The sequence below is a fragment of the Penicillium pulvis genome (assembly GCF_028828015.1).
Source record: "Penicillium pulvis strain IBT 33274 chromosome Unknown contig_7_segment1_segment0, whole genome shotgun sequence".
Lineage (NCBI taxonomy): Eukaryota > Fungi > Ascomycota > Eurotiomycetes > Eurotiales > Aspergillaceae > Penicillium > Penicillium pulvis.
The window spans coordinates 1181693-1199983 of record NW_026643079.1 but is presented as its reverse complement, the minus strand read 5'-3'; the positions used below and the strand labels follow the sequence as shown (position 1 = coordinate 1199983).

The 18291-nt window shown below is 49.9% G+C and overlaps 8 protein-coding genes across 8 annotated transcripts; 5 read left to right on the top strand and 3 right to left on the bottom strand.

Annotated features, from left to right (window-relative positions):
• Positions 1-112: 112 nt before the first annotated feature.
• Positions 113-3816, top strand: N7503_008387 (GTPase BMS1; the record flags this gene model as incomplete). Its single annotated transcript, XM_057067934.1, has 3 exons — positions 113-170; positions 264-334; positions 394-3816. 3 exons carry the CDS (start codon positions 113-115, stop codon positions 3814-3816), a joined length of 3552 nt encoding a protein of 1183 aa, XP_056918789.1.
• Positions 3817-4699: 883 nt separating this feature from the next.
• Positions 4700-6411, top strand: N7503_008386 (glycoside hydrolase family 28 protein; the record flags this gene model as incomplete). Its single annotated transcript, XM_057067933.1, has 4 exons — positions 4700-4954; positions 5015-5413; positions 5469-5614; positions 5670-6411. 4 exons carry the CDS (start codon positions 4700-4702, stop codon positions 6409-6411), a joined length of 1542 nt encoding a protein of 513 aa, XP_056918788.1.
• Positions 6412-6748: 337 nt separating this feature from the next.
• N7503_008385 (bifunctional folylpolyglutamate synthase/dihydrofolate synthase) lies at positions 6749-8092 on the bottom strand (the record flags this gene model as incomplete). Its single annotated transcript, XM_057067932.1, has 1 exon — positions 6749-8092. The coding sequence occupies one exon, from the start codon at positions 8090-8092 to the stop codon at positions 6749-6751; it is 1344 nt and encodes a 447-aa protein (XP_056918787.1).
• An 889-nt stretch (positions 8093-8981) lies between these two features.
• Positions 8982-9209, bottom strand: N7503_008384 (uncharacterized protein; the record flags this gene model as incomplete). The annotated part of the gene is made up of 1 exon (XM_057067931.1): positions 8982-9209. One exon carries the CDS (start codon positions 9207-9209, stop codon positions 8982-8984), a length of 228 nt encoding a protein of 75 aa, XP_056918786.1.
• A 176-nt stretch (positions 9210-9385) lies between these two features.
• Positions 9386-11014, top strand: N7503_008383 (uncharacterized protein; the record flags this gene model as incomplete). Its single annotated transcript, XM_057067930.1, has 2 exons — positions 9386-10057; positions 10109-11014. The coding sequence occupies 2 exons, from the start codon at positions 9386-9388 to the stop codon at positions 11012-11014; spliced, it is 1578 nt and encodes a 525-aa protein (XP_056918785.1).
• A 354-nt stretch (positions 11015-11368) lies between these two features.
• Positions 11369-13232, bottom strand: N7503_008382 (MFS transporter; the record flags this gene model as incomplete). The annotated part of the gene is made up of 6 exons (XM_057067929.1): positions 11369-11383; positions 11439-11516; positions 11569-11663; positions 11723-12622; positions 12673-12750; positions 12806-13232. The coding sequence occupies 6 exons, from the start codon at positions 13230-13232 to the stop codon at positions 11369-11371; spliced, it is 1593 nt and encodes a 530-aa protein (XP_056918784.1).
• Positions 13233-14664: 1432 nt separating this feature from the next.
• Positions 14665-17039, top strand: N7503_008381 (transcription factor domain-containing protein; the record flags this gene model as incomplete). The annotated part of the gene is made up of 3 exons (XM_057067928.1): positions 14665-14746; positions 14798-14852; positions 14903-17039. 3 exons carry the CDS (start codon positions 14665-14667, stop codon positions 17037-17039), a joined length of 2274 nt encoding a protein of 757 aa, XP_056918783.1.
• Positions 17040-17412: 373 nt separating this feature from the next.
• On the top strand, positions 17413-18185 carry N7503_008380 (O-methyltransferase; the record flags this gene model as incomplete). Its single annotated transcript, XM_057067927.1, has 2 exons — positions 17413-17902; positions 17986-18185. 2 exons carry the CDS (start codon positions 17413-17415, stop codon positions 18183-18185), a joined length of 690 nt encoding a protein of 229 aa, XP_056918782.1.
• Positions 18186-18291: the final 106 nt, after the last annotated feature.

Sequence of the window (18291 nt, the reverse complement as noted above, 5' to 3'; positions counted from 1 at the left end):
AATAATTTTGGACGGAGAGAGTTCGAGTTATCGCTGCTGTCGCTTTGCCCAGTGTCCTCTCTCTGGAATTTAACAGAGAGTAGCTTCGAGGTCTGAGACCTCCTCGCACAATATGGACAACCAAGCGAACCGGTCACACCGGCCCGCTAAGGAAAAGAAGAAATATGAAGGTACGTCGTTGAGCGCTTCCGCAAATCTGCGGAGATTGCATTGAGACTCAATTCTCCAGCCCAAGCTTTGCTAACACTATTTACTACTGATAGGAAAAAACCCTAAGGCTTTTGCCTACTCCAACCCCGGAAAGCTCAACAAGCAGGCTGCGCGGTCCTCGGAGGTACGTTCTGTAGCACCTCAAAATCTCCATACAGAAGCTAATCGGGATTGCTCTTCTAGGTCAGGGAAAAGAGACTCCATGTACCCCAGGTTGATCGCATGCCCGAGGAGGCTCCTCCGACCGTCATTGCGGTTGTTGGACCCCCCGGTGTCGGCAAGACTACTCTCATCAAGTCCCTGATTCGTCGCTACACCAAGCAGACCCTCAGCTCGCCCCAGGGTCCGTTGACAATCGTTACCTCTAAGAAGAAGCGTCTTACTTTCCTCGAATGTCCATCCGATTCTCTCGCCGCTATGATCGATGTCTCCAAGATTGCCGATATCGTCCTCCTCATGATCGACGGTAACTACGGTTTCGAAATGGAGACCATGGAGTTCCTGAACGCACTGTCTACGAGTGGTATGCCGGGTAACGTCTTCGGTATCTTGACACATTTGGATCTGTTCAAGAAGCAGAGCACCCTGAAGTTGACCAAGAAGCGCCTGAAGCACCGTTTCTGGAGCGAGCTTTACCAGGGTGCTAAGCTCTTCTACCTTTCCGGTGTTATTAACGGCCGTTATCCCGATCGTGAAGTGCACAACCTTTCCCGATTCTTGTCCGTCATGAAGAACCCGCGTCCGCTTATCTGGCGTAACTCTCATCCCTACGCCTTGGCCGATCGCTTTTTGGATATCACACCACCAACCAAGATTGAAGAGAATCCCAAATGTGATCGTACAGTTGCACTATATGGTTATCTGAGAGGTACTAATTTTCCTGCTCACGGTGCCCGGGTGCACGTTCCTGGTGTGGGTGACTTGACGGTCTCCGGCATCGAAGGATTGCCCGATCCATGCCCAACTCCCTTCATGGACCAGCAAATTGCCAAGGCAACTGGAAAGTCTTCACGACGCAAGCTGGGCGAGAAGCAGAAGCTGCTTTTCGCTCCCATGTCTGATGTCGGTGGTGTGCTGGTCGATAAGGACGCCGTTTACATTGATATTAAGACAAATACTTTCAACCGGGGATCTGATGACGAGGAATCTGATAATGAGGACCGAGGCCTGGGTGAACAGCTTGTCGTGGGTCTACAGAGCGAGCGCCGCATGCTCGGTGAGGCCGACCAGGGTGTTCGTCTGTTCCGTGGTGGCGAGGCGATCACCAAGGATGGCGAGGATGAAGGGACTGGCCGCAAACAACGAAGACACGCCCGACTAGCTGATTCCGAGCGCGTTCAAGCTGCATCAGATGACGAAGACGGCGAAGACGAGGAAGCTTCCGATGACGAGGATGACGAAGGTGACTTCGATGAGAACGAGAATGATGAAGATGAAGATGAAGTCGACGTGTCGGCACCGGCAGACTTCGCGGATAGCTTTAAGAAAAGACAGAGTGGAAATGCCGACGCTGAGGACGATGATGTTGCCTTTGCAGACAGCGATTCCGACATTGGCTCTGTTTCCGGTGATGAGCAGGATCTGGATAGCGACGAGGACGAAGACGATGAGGAAGAGGATGAAGATGAAGAGGGCAACCTTCGCTGGAAAGAGAATATGTTGGACAGCGCTAAGGCTCGTCATGGCAAGCGCCCGGCTTTCCGTGTCAACGATCTGTCTCGCATGATGTACGACGAATCTATCACCCCCGCCGATGTTGTGCAAACGTGGCGTGGTGAGAACAATGGCGAGGAATCGGAGGAATCAGATATCGAAGCTGATGAAGAAGCCGACGATTTCTTCAAGAAGACCAACAACGAGAAGAATGATGAAGCCGACCTCCGCGCCATTCCTGAATACGACTACGATGAGCTTGAGCGCAAGTGGCGTGATGAGGAATTGATCGAGTCACTCAAACTGCGTTTCATTACCGGTAAACTTGGCGCTGGTGGCTCAGATGATGACGATGTTGACGAGGACGATTTCGATGACGACTCGGATGATGAAGGTGATGGAGCCTTTGAGGACTTGGAGTCAGGCGAGGTCTTTGACGGATTCAAGGATGGCGATGAAGACGACGAGGATGAGGACGAGGATGCGGAGCCCGAGGGCCCCGTGGACTTGGAAGCTGAGCGTGAGCGCAATGCGAAGAAGAAGGAAGAGCTGAAACTTCGGTTCGAGGAAGAGGATCGCGAGGGCTTTGGCAATGCCAAAGACGGCACTCGTGATGGCGGAGATGGCGATTTCGGCGAGGATGACTGGTACGACATGCAGAAGGCAAAGATGCAGAAGCAGATGGACATTAATCGCGCTGAGTTTGACAACCTCGATGAAGCCACTCGCGCTCGCGCTGAAGGCTACAAGGCCGGTACATATGCACGAATCGTCTTGGAGAATGTACCTTACGAATTCGTTGACAAGTTCAGCCCTCGTTTCCCTGTCATCGTCGGAGGACTGGCTCCTACCGAGGATCGCTTCGGATATGTTCAGATTCGCATCAAGCGTCACCGTTGGCACAAGAAGATCTTGAAGAGCAACGACCCCTTGATCTTCTCCCTCGGTTGGCGTCGCTTCCAATCCATGCCCATCTACAGTACCTCGGACAGTCGGACAAGAAACCGTCTGCTCAAGTACACTCCCGAGCACATGCATTGTACCGGTGTCTTCTACGGTCCACTTGTGGCCCCTAACACCGGTTTCTGCTGTGTCCAGTCCTTCTCTAACAAGAACCCTGGATTCCGCATTGCCGCGACCGGTGTCGTTCTCGCTGTTGACGAGCACACCGAGATTGTTAAGAAGTTGAAACTTACTGGTGTGCCATACAAGATCTTCAAGAACACCGCTTTCATCAAGGACATGTTCAACTCTGCTCTTGAAATTGCCAAGTTCGAAGGTGCTTCGATCCGCACAGTCTCTGGTATTCGTGGTCAGATCAAGCGAGCTCTCAGCAAGCCCGACGGCTACTACCGTGCTACGTTCGAAGATAAGATTTTGATGAGTGACATTGTTTTCCTACGTGCCTGGTACCCCATCAAGCCTCACCGATTCTACAACCCCGTTACCAACCTGCTCGACCACACTGAAGGCAGTAACGCCGACGGTGGTTGGCAGGGTATGCGGTTGACTGGTGAGGTCCGCCGCGACCAGGGTATTCCCACCCCCATGAATAATGATTCGGCCTACCGCAAGATCGAGCGACAGGAGCGTCACTTCAACCCGTTGCGTGTGCCCCGCCAGCTGGCCGCCGAACTTCCCTACAAGTCCCAGATCACCAAGATGAAGGGCCACAAGGACAAGACCTACATGCAGAAGCGTGCTGTCGTTCTTGGTGGTGAGGAGAAGAAGGCCCGCGATCTCATGCAGAAGTTGACTACTATGCGCAACGAGAAGTCTGCTAAGCGTGCGGCTAAACAGGAAGAGCGTCGCCAGGTTTACCGGGCCAAGGTGGCTGATAGCCTGGAGAAGAAGGCTGCCCGCGAGAAGAGAGAGCGCGACGACTACTGGCGCAGAGAGGGCAAGAAGCGCAAGAACGAGGAAGATGGCGGTGGTGGCAAGAAGCGCAGATGATCGAGCTCATAATTTTTGTACATGTCATGACAGGCATGGGGATGTTATTCTTAGCATAGACGGCGTTAGAAGACCCAAAAGTCAATTGTATATCCATTTCAATGCTCCAAATCCCGGACATCCCTTACCTCGTACACGTATTCAGTGAGCGACATGGCCAATCGTATTCTCGGCATCGGCAATCGTTAATAACAGCCATAGCGTTCTCGTGGTCCATGCCACTCCCCACTCTATATCCACATTTGATGAGAAAGTCCTCGGTAAGCATGTTCCTGCAGTACAAAGTGGGTCCAATGGCCGTCAATGGTTTCGGGTCCAGAGAGTCTGGTTGTTTCACCGATCACTAGCCTTAAGCTAGAGCGAGCTCCAAGACTTCTTGGTTCGCTTGGCGTTAGACTTAAACACCAGAACGCCACCGTTCTCATCCCCATCAACATGAAACCTCCAGCCCCTGGTAGCTTTTGGTGCCGCCGGACGATTTCCCCGTTCGAGTATACCAACGTGCTCTGGTCGGTACCTTTCACCTAACCTGTTTAGGCCAAGAGTCTCCATTTGGCCAACTTAGTGTATTCTGGCCCATATGAAACGACACAGCCATGCTTTAGACAGCGCTAGGGGCTAACGATCTCATTAGTGGATTATCATGGACTCGAATCAAAATTTTGCCGACGCCAGTGGACGTCTTGCATCTAGACTTTGACTTTCTTCGGCAGGTGGACCCAGTTCATGAGCGTTTGGACTAAATTGTTCCCCTGGATGAGGGTGCATAGTAGTATAAGAGTTTTCGTATTTCTTCTCGTAGCTGTACTTCTCGAGTCTCATCCCAATCGTTCATTTTTGTTTTGTCATTCACTCATTCATTCTTTTCATTCATTCTTTCACTATGCGCAGCGCGCTAGTTCTTTCTTTCCTTCCGCTGCTAGTTCTGGGATGTGACAATCCCGCTAGTCATGCCTGTGCTTCTGCGTACACTGCCTCCAGGTCTGAGGCTGCCGGTTTCTGTGCTACTTTCACAGCTAGCTCTGTGACTGCCACTACCGGTCTGCCTAGCTTTGCTTCTGCTTGTGACTACAATGTGAAGCACATGTCCAGCGCATGCAGCTGTCTTGATACTGCTTGGGCGACTGACTCGGCTAGTGTAAGCTATTATCGTGATGTTGGCATAAATAGTCTGTGGCAGCTAACTAACAGTTGATAGGCCGCATCTGAGCCTACCACCACTGCTGCTGTTGCTGCTTCTACCAGCACTGCCGCTGCTGTGCCCGTTGCGACTAGCACTTCGAGCTCGCCAACTACCTTTGTTACAGCTACTCGGGCTGCCTCTTCTACCTCTTCCACCTCTGCCGCGGTTGAGGTTCCTAGCACCACCGCTGCAGCTGTTGTCGTGACTACCGCCGCGGCAGAGGTTGCTTCTTCTTCTTCTGAGGCTGCTGTCATTACTGGATCTGCTTGTGTTGTCAGCGAATATGCTTCGCTCTCCTCCGCTGTTGCATCTTGCACCAACATTGTGCTGTCCGACCTGTATGCTCCTCCCTCGAGCACCATTGACCTGTCGAGTCTTCAGACCGGTGCTTCGGTCACCTTCGCTGGTACTACCGTACGTTTCATTTTGATTTTTTATTTTCGCTTGGCTATTTATTAACAGATGACAGACCTTCGGAGACACCTTCGACGACGACTTTGACCCCATTGTTATCTCTGGAACCAACCTCACCATTACCGGTGCTGATGGTCACGTAATTGAGGGTAACGGCGAGGCCTACTGGGACGGTGAAGGATCTAACGGTGGCCAGGACAAGTAAGCAACAAGTCAAGGGCCCAAGATGAACAAACCACTGACCAACCCTACCCAGGCCCGACCACTTCATTGTCGTCAAGGACGTCTACTACTCCGAGATCACCAACCTCAACATCGTCAACTGGCCCGTTCACTGCTTCGAGATCGAAGATGTTGAGCACCTCACCATCTCCGGCCTCACCTTGAACAACACCGCCGGAGACGCAGCCAACTCCGCCTCCGACGGCGACCCAGCCGCCCACAACAGCGACGGTTTCGACATCTCCAAGAGCACATACGTTACCGTGGAGAACACCGTCGTCTACAACCAAGATGACTGTGTTGCTGTCACCAGCGGTTCCAACATTGTCATTGACAACCTCTACTGCTCCGGCGGTCACGGTCTCAGCATTGGTTCCATTGGTGGAAAGAGCGACAACGTCGTCGACACCGTGACCTTCAAGAACTCCCAGGTTGTTGACAGTGAGAACGGTTGCCGTATCAAGAGTAACGCCGATACCACTGGTAGCGTTACCAATGTCATCTACCAGAACATCACCATGTCTGGTATCTCCGACTATGGTATCGATATCCAGCAGGATTACTTGAACGGTGGTGCTACCGGTGACCCTACCAACGGTGTTACTATCTCTAGCATCTCGTTCATTGATGTCACTGGTACTGCTACCGATGACGGTATGGATTACTACATTCTCTGTGGTAGCGACAGCTGCTCCGACTTTTCTTTCTCTGGAGTTTCTATCACTGGAGGTGGTGAGACTAGCAGCTGCAACTACCCTTCAAGTGGCTGCCCTTAAGCTTTTTGATAGAAACTCAAGATTGAGGAGAAAACCAGTGCTTCTCAATGTTTTTAATACATGGACTTGTTGTATAGTGGCTGTTGAACGGCGAATATTATATACTAAGATCTGGGTCTTCAGTTTTGCTTTACTTGTTTTTTCTCCGTACCTAGAAAGGCTATGATTCATGAGCTCTGAAAATTATGGAAGTAAACATTTGAAGCCGGTGTGATTCGAGGGGGAGGCATTCAATGGCGCGCCAAATTCCTAATCTTCACCGTCTTCATCAGTCCAACAACGACCGGATCCGTGAGAGACCTAGGGCCTCGTACTTTTGATATCATGGGTAAATGCATCAGGCGCAGATTTGACACTTAGTCTCGCTCTTGATAAGCTCTAAAGCAGCTTCTACCAAGTACAGGCTTCCTGTAACCAAGATTTGCGCCCCCGAACCAATATTCTTGGCCTGGTTGATGCTATCTCCAACACTATCAGCCTTATATATGGCACTGGAAGGCCAACTATTCTCCCAGAGCTGAGAATATTCATCCAGCCGTTCTTCTGAAGTGCAAAATTGATCATATTCAATTTGCTTGACAAATATGACATGCTGAACCGGCGTCTGTAGATATCTACCAAGCCTTTGTAATATCTTAGACCAGTCACGCGTCCGCTCCGGTGAAAAATGAGCAAAAATAAGAACTCGGATAGAGCTGCTCAATATGTTAGAATACTGGCTGGTATTGGCGCATGGAATATATAAGGGAATATACTTAGCATGGGCCACCCGCTCATACCACTTTCCAACAACTTCCATGCTCATTTCGTTGTGTGCTCCATCCAAATACCAAGTAGAGCCACCGGACTCGACAATATCGAAGCGCCCAGGCCAGCGAAACTTCTCAATACCAGCCTGAACGTCTTGTTCGTCGAGCGATTGACCACTCATCAGGAGAAAATTATGAGTGATTTGCGTGGCGAGTGCGCAATTCTCTCGCTGCTCGGGCTGAATGCTTTCAAACGTGACGTCTGTGATGAACTGAAGTAATGCGCCCTTGACATCTTTGATGAAGTGCAGTGACGCACCCAGTTCCTTCTCCCGGCTCCTCATCTCACCTTCAGCCTCTGGAACCTGTGGAACCGAAAGTGCAAGAGCCCCGGCTTTAAAGATCCCACTCTTGTGCCAAGCAATATTCTGGATAGACCCGCCTAGATTGTCAACGTGGTCCATACCGATCTTCGTGATGGCAGTGATGACAGGATGTTGAACGAAATTGGTCGCATCATACTGGCCACCGTGATGAGTCTCGCAAATGACTACATCCACCTCTTCTTTTATGAAAGTGTGGAACGATACAATAGCCATCATCTGAAGCAATCCAGGGGTCTTGATCTCGGGAGACGGCCTATCAGGGTCAATGCATAGGCCGGTACATACCTCACCGAAGCGTTGGAAAAATGTATCCTCTGGTAGTGGATTTGAGTTGATCCGGATTCGATTTCGCGGCCACAGGCTCGGCGATGTATAGAGTCCAATTTTCCGTGAGATCCCATTTCTTTTTGCGTGCTCCCGCAAAATGCTATCAACGTAGGCACATGTGCTGCCTTTGCCCTTTGTTCCAGCGACATGAATGACATTGAGGTTATCAATGTCTTGAGCCTGTTCTTTGTTGGTGGGTTTAAGGTAAATATGTGACATTCAAGTACATACTGAATGTCCAAGCAATAGCAGCCATTCTTTCATGCCTTCAAGAGGAGGCGACCCCTTTAAACCCGAGGTATTTGGAGCTCTTGGCAATCCCGAAGAGGGGTTTATCGCTGAGTTGGCGGGGAACTTCCGCCGGAATCTCTTAACATAATCTATAGTGCTGCGTTTGTAAGACTCGGAGTTTTTCGCTTTCCCAGGATGATGAAAGAAACTCACTTTGAACTCATACTTTATGACTGTATTCTAGGCTGGCCTAGCTTTAATCTTGATGTGATAGTGACACGAAAGTTGGAATTTTTGTAAGGACTCGCACTAGCGGCCTCATGTACATGCGCAGTGTACTTGGTGTATGAATACGCTTGTTGCCTGAAGAATGAGGCACTACTACGTGATCTGGTCCTAAACAGCCCCAATAAAGGCAGACGCGGAGAAACAAAGCTAGAATGAATACACATTTGATATATTTCTCGACTAATTTTGCTCCTACATTGACAATATAAGATGTGGATACGATTTTCTGCTCGATGCATCCATCCTGGCTTCCAAGGTTCGCATCCCTCTTCACAAGTATACTTCTCTGCTACTTAAGAATCAAACCACTTGCTTCCCCAATATCCACGAACATGGCTCCTGGAGCCCGAAATTCTAGAGATCTATATTCCTCATTCACTAAACATCAACTTTTTTTCGTATTCTGAGCCCGTATAACGATCAATCCCGTAAGTGGCACCGCCGCACGTGACCGTGTCTCGAACGCGTCGCCGCAGAAGGAAAGCCGAAGGCGACATTTTGACTTCCGCTCCAGCGATTCCGGAGGCAATCTCAGTGTTTGGCTCCTGCTATTCTTCGTCACTTAATTCCATAACCCCAGATTCATTCTTTACTTCAAGCGCGCCACTCCACCCCGGATATTTGTTTCGGTGCCAGTGGAGAGGCTGCCAGTTGACCGTTTTTCCTCGTGCTCAACCCTGCGCGTTTTGGTCGATCGCCTCTGGATTGGGCAGATGCTACTAGTACCCGCATCAGCATCACTGCACTCACCCGCCTCGAAGCCATTCAGATCCTGACCGTCTCTCCGGTGCATCCCTGGTCGCTTCACGTCGGACATTCCCGGTATTCCGTCTCAATGCGGTGATTTGGCGCAAGTCACATAGGTCTTGCGTGTTTAGATCCCCTCGTGGCCGCGTAATTTTGCAATTGCCGCATGGTCGCGTGTTAGTCGTCCTTGATTTCATTGTTGTTCACTTTGCCAGGCTTATCCCTCTTACATCCTGCTACTCGGTCATGAATGACCTCCAACATGCCCCGTCTAGTCGCGGGGCTCCGCATGTGGAGGCCAGTGCGAACACCGGATCTTCAACGTCACGAGCGCCAGGAGTCCCAACTCGCGCGGAACAAATCCAGGTTCCTCGGTCCCCTCAACCATTATCACTGCATATTGATGGGTTGAATGCCCATGTACACGACAAGACCAGTGCCTTTCCACAATATGTTGAGTCATCGGAACGCGATAGCGATACATCTGCTGATGCTCGTCGACCGGAGCCACAATCCGCGGGCACTTTCGCAGACTCATTGTCCAGTCTTCCCTCCTCTTCGATGAACGATTCCAGTCAATCTATTAAAATCGAAAACTCTCAGTCTTCCACCGATGATACACAAACCCCAAAGACATACTCGGACTCTCAAGACCAATCATCTGTCTATGGAAATGGGTCAACAGACGGCTATACTTCGGAGAGAAAAAGTAATGGCTCCAGGTCTCCGCCGCAGTCACCAAATCATTCGGCTTCACGGTCAGCAAATGGAGTACACTTTGCTCCGGGACACAAGAGGACGGCAACTGGAGATGTCAAATCCATATCGAGTCTTGCGGAACCTCAAACCGCCCAAGCGGTCCTTCGGCGGCGCTCAAAGAGCACAGGCTCACCGGCTCATGGAAACAGAATCGCACAGGTAACAAAGCTCTCATGCTCGTTTCGGATATAATTTTTAATTTGCGCCTAGCTATCTGTCCACATCCGTACTCGACTATCATATGCTGCCGCCAAGATTGAAAAGTCTCGACAGGCGCGTGACAATAATACCCAACTTGCGATCCAAGGATTGGAGAGTCTGTCATCGGCAAGCCCACCAACACCAAATGGTACAATGCAAGGCATGACCCCCACATCTCATCCACAACCTTCATCATCAACACCTACGCCCCGCGATTTCCCCTCACATCATCGTTCTCATTCAGCCATCTCATCTGGCAAACTTCTTCAAATTCCCAAACTAGCGCCTCCAGTCGATATCATATCATCCGCCGGGGATACGCGCCGGCGTAGACCTAATCCAAATGCAACTACAAAACCATATGAGCGCAGTCCTTATGCCCGTCATCATCGACGGCACCATTCAGTCCAGGAACCTTCCCTAACCAAGACGTTGGGGTCGCCTCCAGTGTTGGGACCAGGAACTCCGCATGTTCCCCCTTCTGCACGCATGCCGCTATCAGCGCAGCACGAGGTTTATAGATCTCGCACTCATTCTCAAAGCACAGCGATGGAACAAGACGCAATTGAGACACTCATGTTCATGTCCAGCCCAGAGAACTCCGGGTATCGTGCTAGTCCACGCCCTTTACAGCCGCCTGCTTCGCAAATCAGCTTAAATGAGTCAATCCACTCGCTCTCGAACGGCAACGCAAGTGATTATCATAGCCAAAGCTCATTGAGCGAGAAGTCCCATAATGGTCGCAGCTTTGAGTTAAGGCCCTCGGGATTTGGACTAGAATCTCACGCAGGAGACGAAATTGATCGTATCTTGGATCAAATGGAAAGTGATAGTGAGGATGATGAGCGGTATGCCTCGCACCGCCCTCAACCTCGTGTACAGGCTTCCCGAGGGTCTCATGTGCACCCCAGGTAAAGGGGTAGCACCAAATTCAATCTTACAAGGGAGCGGCTTTGCTAGGAATACTGCATCGGTTCCTATGGATTAAAATCATTATCATTATGTTCGGGTAGTTACGGCTCAGGCGCATGCATTCATGGTAGCATCTCTAGGAGAATCGCATCCTGCATTGATATCATTTTACGTGCTTTTTGGATCTTCTGGTACCTAATAAATCATGTTCCAAGGATGGGATGTAATAATGTCATTAATTTCATGAATGCATAAATGCCATTGACGGTCATGCTTCATGGATCCAAAAGATCATCATCTAAATTAGTCTATGTCTATTCCCGAAACACCGAAACTCTATTTTTTAAGAACTTATGTTCACTTGTTCAACTCCTATGGCGTCTGGGTTAGCAAATTTCTAATACTATCGTTTCAGGGAAAGACTTACGCTAGCCATTTTGCTGCGGGCTCGAATCCTCGGTCCGTAGAAAGCCAAAATCCATGGCACGAGTGTAAGGAGAAATCCCTAATCCATCATGTTAGCAACAAGCCAACATCAAACAAAGATTCGAACTTACAATGCCACCCAAGAGACTAGATGCCTCGGGATATCCGAGATTCGTAAACATAGCAGCCGTAACCAATGGGAAGACTCCACCAAGCAGATTCCGGCCTAAACCCTCAATTAGTCTGGACCCAAAACACATATCAGATCGAAATCTGGAGACTTACAGAAAGACTGCGCTGCAATCGCCGAACTGGCGTAACGGTGGTACGTATCCGCGAGATAATTGAATGTCGCAAGGTAGATAGAAAAGATACCCATACCCGCACAGCCAATTGCGATAGTCGGCACGATCCAAGGTACCGATGGGTAAGAGGTCCAGCCGAACCAGAATAGACCGATTGGAAGGAGAATGGACTCAATGCACACGTAGTAGAGTCGGCCTTCGGCTGTTGAGGGAATTTTTCCTCTTCCAATTATCGCACCGATTTTATCGTGGTTGATGCTGATTATAGTGATTATGATGACACCAACGCATAGAGAAGTAAAGACGGCACCGGTTTGTTCGACGTTGAAGTGGTGGTTTGTTTTGAAGACCAGAGGGATAGAGCTGAATTGCAGGTAGAGCGTAGCCCAGCTGAATGACACCCACAAAGAGAAGAAGAAGACCACAGGCTCGGTGAAGAGCATGTGGAAAGGCCGATATATAGAAATCTGAACTGCAGTCAGCAATGAAGCGCGCTGCTCATCGCTCTCCACCTTCCATCGAATTCTTTGAACGTTCTTCTCTCCGGGCTGGTCTTCAGAGAATGTCATGACACCGAAATGGCCGGCCTCCTCGAGTTTCTCGTAGTATTTGTTCAGGGCGCTGGCCTTGCGGCTAAGAATGACACTTCCGCGAGTCTCCTTGAAGAAGAAGTAGATGATGACCACGAAGACACTGGAAACGATGGCGTGCGAGTAGTAGATCCAGCGCCAGGTCGTGTGGGTCGCGATAGCACCTGCTATAATAGGTGCCAAACCTGTTCCAAACAAGGCAGCGCCGGAGAAAAGCGCCATGGGAGTGTTTCGGTCGTGTGCATGGAAAATGTCACTGATCACACCACCGACCATAGTCGAAAATGTTGCTGGGACCTGTCAGTACCGCATCTAGTAGAATGGCTCAGTGGGAACTTACAGGAGCTACATCCTTGGAAAAAACGGGCGACCAGCAACCCGGCGAACGAATCAGTCCCTCCACATCCAATCAGAGAAGCTGAAAATCATTTTGTCAGTATCATCTTTCAATATGATAGTGAAGGCATACATACCAACGAAGACGATACCGCTAACAACAAAAATGGGTCGGCGACCATTAATTTCTGAAAATGGAGCCAGAATCATAGGCGCCAGCGCAAATCCAATACAGAAGATCGTGATACTGAGGTTATAAACCACAGAGCTGATTCCCCATTCCTTGCACAATTCGCTCGATGCCGGACTAACCTCGCCAGCGGAGTAACCAGCCAGTGCGGTAACAGCACAAGCGATCCAAGTCATCATCCACTTGCGCCATCTCGGCCACAAGAAAGGCGAGGTGTACTTTTCCAGGCTTGGTGCCTCGGGTGGTGCAGATTGACCAGCAGCTGGGGGTAAAGAAATACATGGAGTAGGTAGCGGGGTCTCCAGCTCGAGATAAAGATATTGAATCTCATTTGGCTCCACTAAGGAGTCGGGGCTGGGTTCTCGTCTATCCATGGTGACAACGGACCCAGATTTGGTGAGTTCGGAGGCTTCAACAGCCATGTATACCGATAATGGTGGGGTGGGGGAGCTTTTGTCCTTTGGCTGAAGCTCCTCACTTTGACAGGTCCAGAATGAGGATCAGACCTTATATAAATAAGCGTGGGTCGAAAGAGTCACCCATGAAAAATAAAATTGGAGAAGCCGGTTTGCAGATTCTCCAAATTGGGCTCCACCGGGGTATTTGCTTATCATTCTGTGGGTATTTTTGTGGGATATGTATGATGGGAAAAGTGGAACTGTTCTGATCTAGTCTATGCACATTTCTGACTGCTATTCGACTATTTGACAATGGCCATGTCTATCGTTTTGCAGGAATTCTCTTTTGCCGAGACTTGTTGCCGTTAGCGTGTTTGACTTTTCAGGAAGTGCATTTCTCCACTTCGATGGCGATCTCCAATTTGGAGAAAAATTGGGGGGTTTTCCGGGGGGAATGCCGAGAACACCGAGCTCCCGAATCTTTAAAGTCCTGCTCTTATATAAGACTCTTATATAAGACCGTGGTGACGAGTCACATTTCCTAATCTTGGGAACCGTGGACAAGTCTAAGAGCTCCACACCAAATAAAACGAGCTCGTAGAAGCAAATGGGAAGAGTTGGGATTGTATCAAGTTCGACCCCTGTTCGACCCCGCAAACTACACCTTGCGCCACCAACATATAGAATGTGACCGCACGGACATTCTCTCGATGTATAGCATGAGAAACCGGTACTTCCAAGATTGGTGCCAGACCGACTACAAACTTGAAAGGCACAACGTCATCAAGTCCGCTTTGCCGGATGGTGAATAGAGAATAACTTTCCAAGGATCGCGGCCAGTGACGTTGAATATGCTGGATAGCTTCCGATTCAACTGTAGTCCTCTAAATTGCCATCGGCGGCAGCTACTGAGTACTACAATGGTGGGTATTCAAGCGCAATGAGGGGAAGAGACCTCACCTGGCAGCTGAAGTAGGCTATGAAAGCTACATATTCTGAACAAGTACGACACCGGCGGTACAAGCGACCACAATCAAGTACCGACAAGGTCTGGGAAACGGGATTTATTCACAGTCCGTGACGCTGTAAAGGTAAGACGCGACATTGCTCCAAGTCAATATCGACGACGTCTCATCATGTGACCTTGAACTCTGCGATCAGGTGACCTCATCTAAATTATATGAGTTTCCCCATGTAGCTAGTCCCTTTTTTATTCAACCAATACTATACTCACCATTCACTCTCTTGGTGTCGTCTATACTTTAACTTTAAAACGGTGATGGTCAGAGTAGAGCTTACAAATGTGTCGTCACTGTCGCATTGACATCATGTAGCCGGAGTTGGTCGCTATCTCCCCGGTCTCTGATCAAAACCCCTCTCCACTCGCCCAACATCACATCTTGAAGTCATGGACAGCAAACCCTATCAATGCCAGCGATGCTCCAGATCATTCGCTCGTCTGGAGCATCTTCAACGCCACGATCGGTCCCGTACGGATACTTCCCCGATTCGGTTCGACATCCGAACTAACACCTAGCCAGACACGAAGGAGAAACCGTATGCCTGTGCACAATGCCCGAAGGCCTTTACACGCAAGTATGTTGCACAAACCCAATGCAGTGTATATCTTGTTAATCTCGGTGTAGAGATCTGCTTGCGCGTCATGAGCGACTCGCCCATCAACCAGGGGCGAGCCCCGCGAGCCATCAGACAGTATCACCCTCTCCAGCTCGGTCAAATTTAGATGGCCTAGATGTTCTGGCATCAGCCGTGACAGACCATGCAAATTCCAATCGTCCAATATCAGGACGGAGCGATCAATATTCGGATGCCATATCTGTAGACCGAAGCTCAATGATTGGCCCTCAGCTATCCAATGCCGAGATTTCCCCATCAAAGCAAACCGCCGCCCCGCCTCTGCAAGGACCCGAATATGGATACCCACTGGGCGGTTTTCCAGCGGGCGCTTACGAAGATAATGACTTCACGTCATTCCTAGACAGTGTTCCCCTGCCTAGTCATCCGTTCTCGCCAGCATTCCAGCCGCTTCCTTTGTTCCCACCCTTGCAATATTCCCCCGTTGCGGAATTTGAACAGACCCCTGATGGAGGCCCGCCTACAGAGCCAGCTTCTACGCCATTGAGCTCGGTACTACCACGTCATGGTGCACAGCTACCATCTCTTCAGCCCGAGGGATATCAGTCCCCGGCCCACAAGGCACGACAACCCACAGGGTTCCTGCCTGTGACAGCACAGTGCCGAGAAAAGATTCTTCGTCGTTTAGCGGACTATTCCAATGTGGTCCCCGACCCATCTCTCCCCTCTCGCCATGCTTTATCCCGATGTTTAACTGGCTACCTAATGGGGTACCATGATCACTATCCAATTGTGCACAAGCCAACTCTCAATGTCGAGGCTATGCCTGTCACTCTATTTTTATCCATGGCCGCGCTAGGTGCGCGCTACTGTCGCGAGCCAGACACTAGTATGCGACTGTACCAAATAGCCAAACCAGTCACTTTGGAGCACGTCCGACGGACGTTCCAATCAGGAAAGCTACCGGAACCTGATGCGAACAGTATAGATATGCTTGAAACAATTCAGTCCCTGCTTTTCTTAATATCTGTCTCATCATGGTTTTTAAACGATCCGCCATACTACGAGGCATTGTCTATTCGAAGCACAATGGGCGCCCTGGTGCGGAAAGGGGGCCTCAACCGACTCCCCGAACTGGACGGAACTTGGGCAAGCTGGATTTTCCGCGAGCAAGTCAAGCGTATAAAGCTGATTGTCTTCTGCTTTTTTAATATTCATACTATTGTCTTCGATATCCCCCCAGTCATTCTCACGGAAGAGATCTTTTTGGACCTGCCATGCACCGAGAGGGAATGGCAGGCATCCAGCCCCGAACTCTGGCAGTTAGCCCGCAGTCAAAGTCCTGGAGAACCCAAGTTTCAAGATGCATTATCAGCACTATTCGATCCTCACAGCGATATGGAACGCTTCTCATCTCTTGGTGGCTATGTGCTTATCCACGCCTTGCTGCAGGACATATGGCTGATGACTAAAACGAGCCGCCTGTGCGTTTCTCGCTCTAACAACCGCCTTAATCATGCATCCATAGCACCAACATCGCAACTCATCGTATTTGAGCAGGCCCTTGAACGTTGGTGTCAGTCCTGGGAACGAAATCAGGAGTCATCAATCGACCCACTCAGTCCCCATGGGCCATTATCATTCACGTCTGCAGCATTACTCCGGCTAGCATACATTCGATTGAATGCCGATTGTGGTTCCACCCGGCAACTTCAATCTTGGGACTCCGTTCAAATAGCCAGGAGTCTAAAAGAAAATCTCTCTGTGCAGCGTGGCGACCGCCTCACGCGAGCTGCACTGCACTGTGCTCATGCGCTCAGCACACCGGTCAAACTAGGCATTGGATACGTGGCACACTCCCAGGTCGCCCTGTGGTCAAATCAGCACGCCCTATGCTCGCTTGAATGTGCCGTCGTGCTTGCCAAGTGGCTAGAAGCGGTGATGGGGCCGAATCCTGACCCCGTGCTGACGGAACAGGAGATCCGCTTACGGGACTTTGTCATCGAAATGGTCATGGAGGTGCAGCATGGCGTTTCTCGTGAGTGGCTGATGGCCACTAATACTAGGCTTAGTGCGGCAGTTACCCGCCTTTGGGCGCGCCTTTTCACAGCAGATTATATCTGGGAAATGGTCAATCTGATTGGAAGGTCGCTTGACAGCTATGCGGATTTATTGGAGGAGACCTGATGGGTCAATTGAGATTATCATTCGATCATTTGATGTATAAAGCTAAAATAATTGCTATTCCCACATTAGATAAAGGAGCCGAAACACCAAAGCTAGGCATAATGCAACTTAGTCTGTCAGCCCTGGAGAATTGATTGAATAAGATGAGTCAATTACAGAAGTCCCGAGCGGCTCGGATCTTGCAAAGCCGAGATCACACCCGTGCAACATAAAACATGGGGAATGTGTCGAGTATGTGGAGCTTCTTCTGACTCACGACTATGTTCATACCCGCAGTACCCGCAACTTACATCACTATAACTGGTCTCATTCATATCTACTAAAATCCTCAATTGTTATCCCAGATCCAAATCAATAAACTTGATCCTCGGACATGGCTCCTCCAACCCCTCTTACAGCTACCCCACACCTCCTCGCCTTCCTGCAGGACCTCCACTCCAAATCCTTGAACCAGGAATCAAATATAGAATGGAGCTCTCTTCCAGGTCAAACAACCAATGAATTCGACAATCTTATGCGCGACAAGTTCATCGCCCTGGACCAGGACAAGTGTGAACTCATCTACCACATCCTCCGCAGCATCAACGCAACCACAATCGTCGAAGCAGGAACCAGCTTCGGCGTGAGCACCATTTACCTCGCGCTTGCTGCAGCTCAAAATGCTGCACGGGGAGCTGGAACCAGCACCAGCACCACGGGTAGGGTCATCGCTACTGAGAAGGAACCTTCCAAGGCTGCTGAAGCACAAAAGAACTGGCAGCAAGCTGGAGAGGAGATTCAAGGTGTGATTGATCTGCGCATTGGTGATCTGCGGGAGACCCTTGTCAGGGATCTGGGCACTGTGGACTTTTTGCTTCTGGATAGTATGTTCATCCCTTACTATAAGCGTATCATTCTTGTGTGATAATCTCATCACTGGCTGGTAACAATGACTAATGCCGTATAGTTTGGACACCTCTCGCTCTTCCGGCCTTGAAGTTGGTTGAGCCGCACTTCAGACCTGGTGCTATGATCATTGCGGACAATACTGTGAAGGCTGCTACGGGTTATGCGGAACTCTTTGCTTATGTGGATGCGCCTGGTAGCCAATTCCGTAGGGTTACGATGCCTTATGCCGGTGGTTTGGATATGATTGTGTATCAGTGACTGACCTCGCCATGGCGTGCGAGTCATAACGGGACTGTCCCGGTTATGTGTAGAAGTCCAGAAAATAATAATGCAATGTTTTCTCTTATTTGGAAAAAAGAAAAAA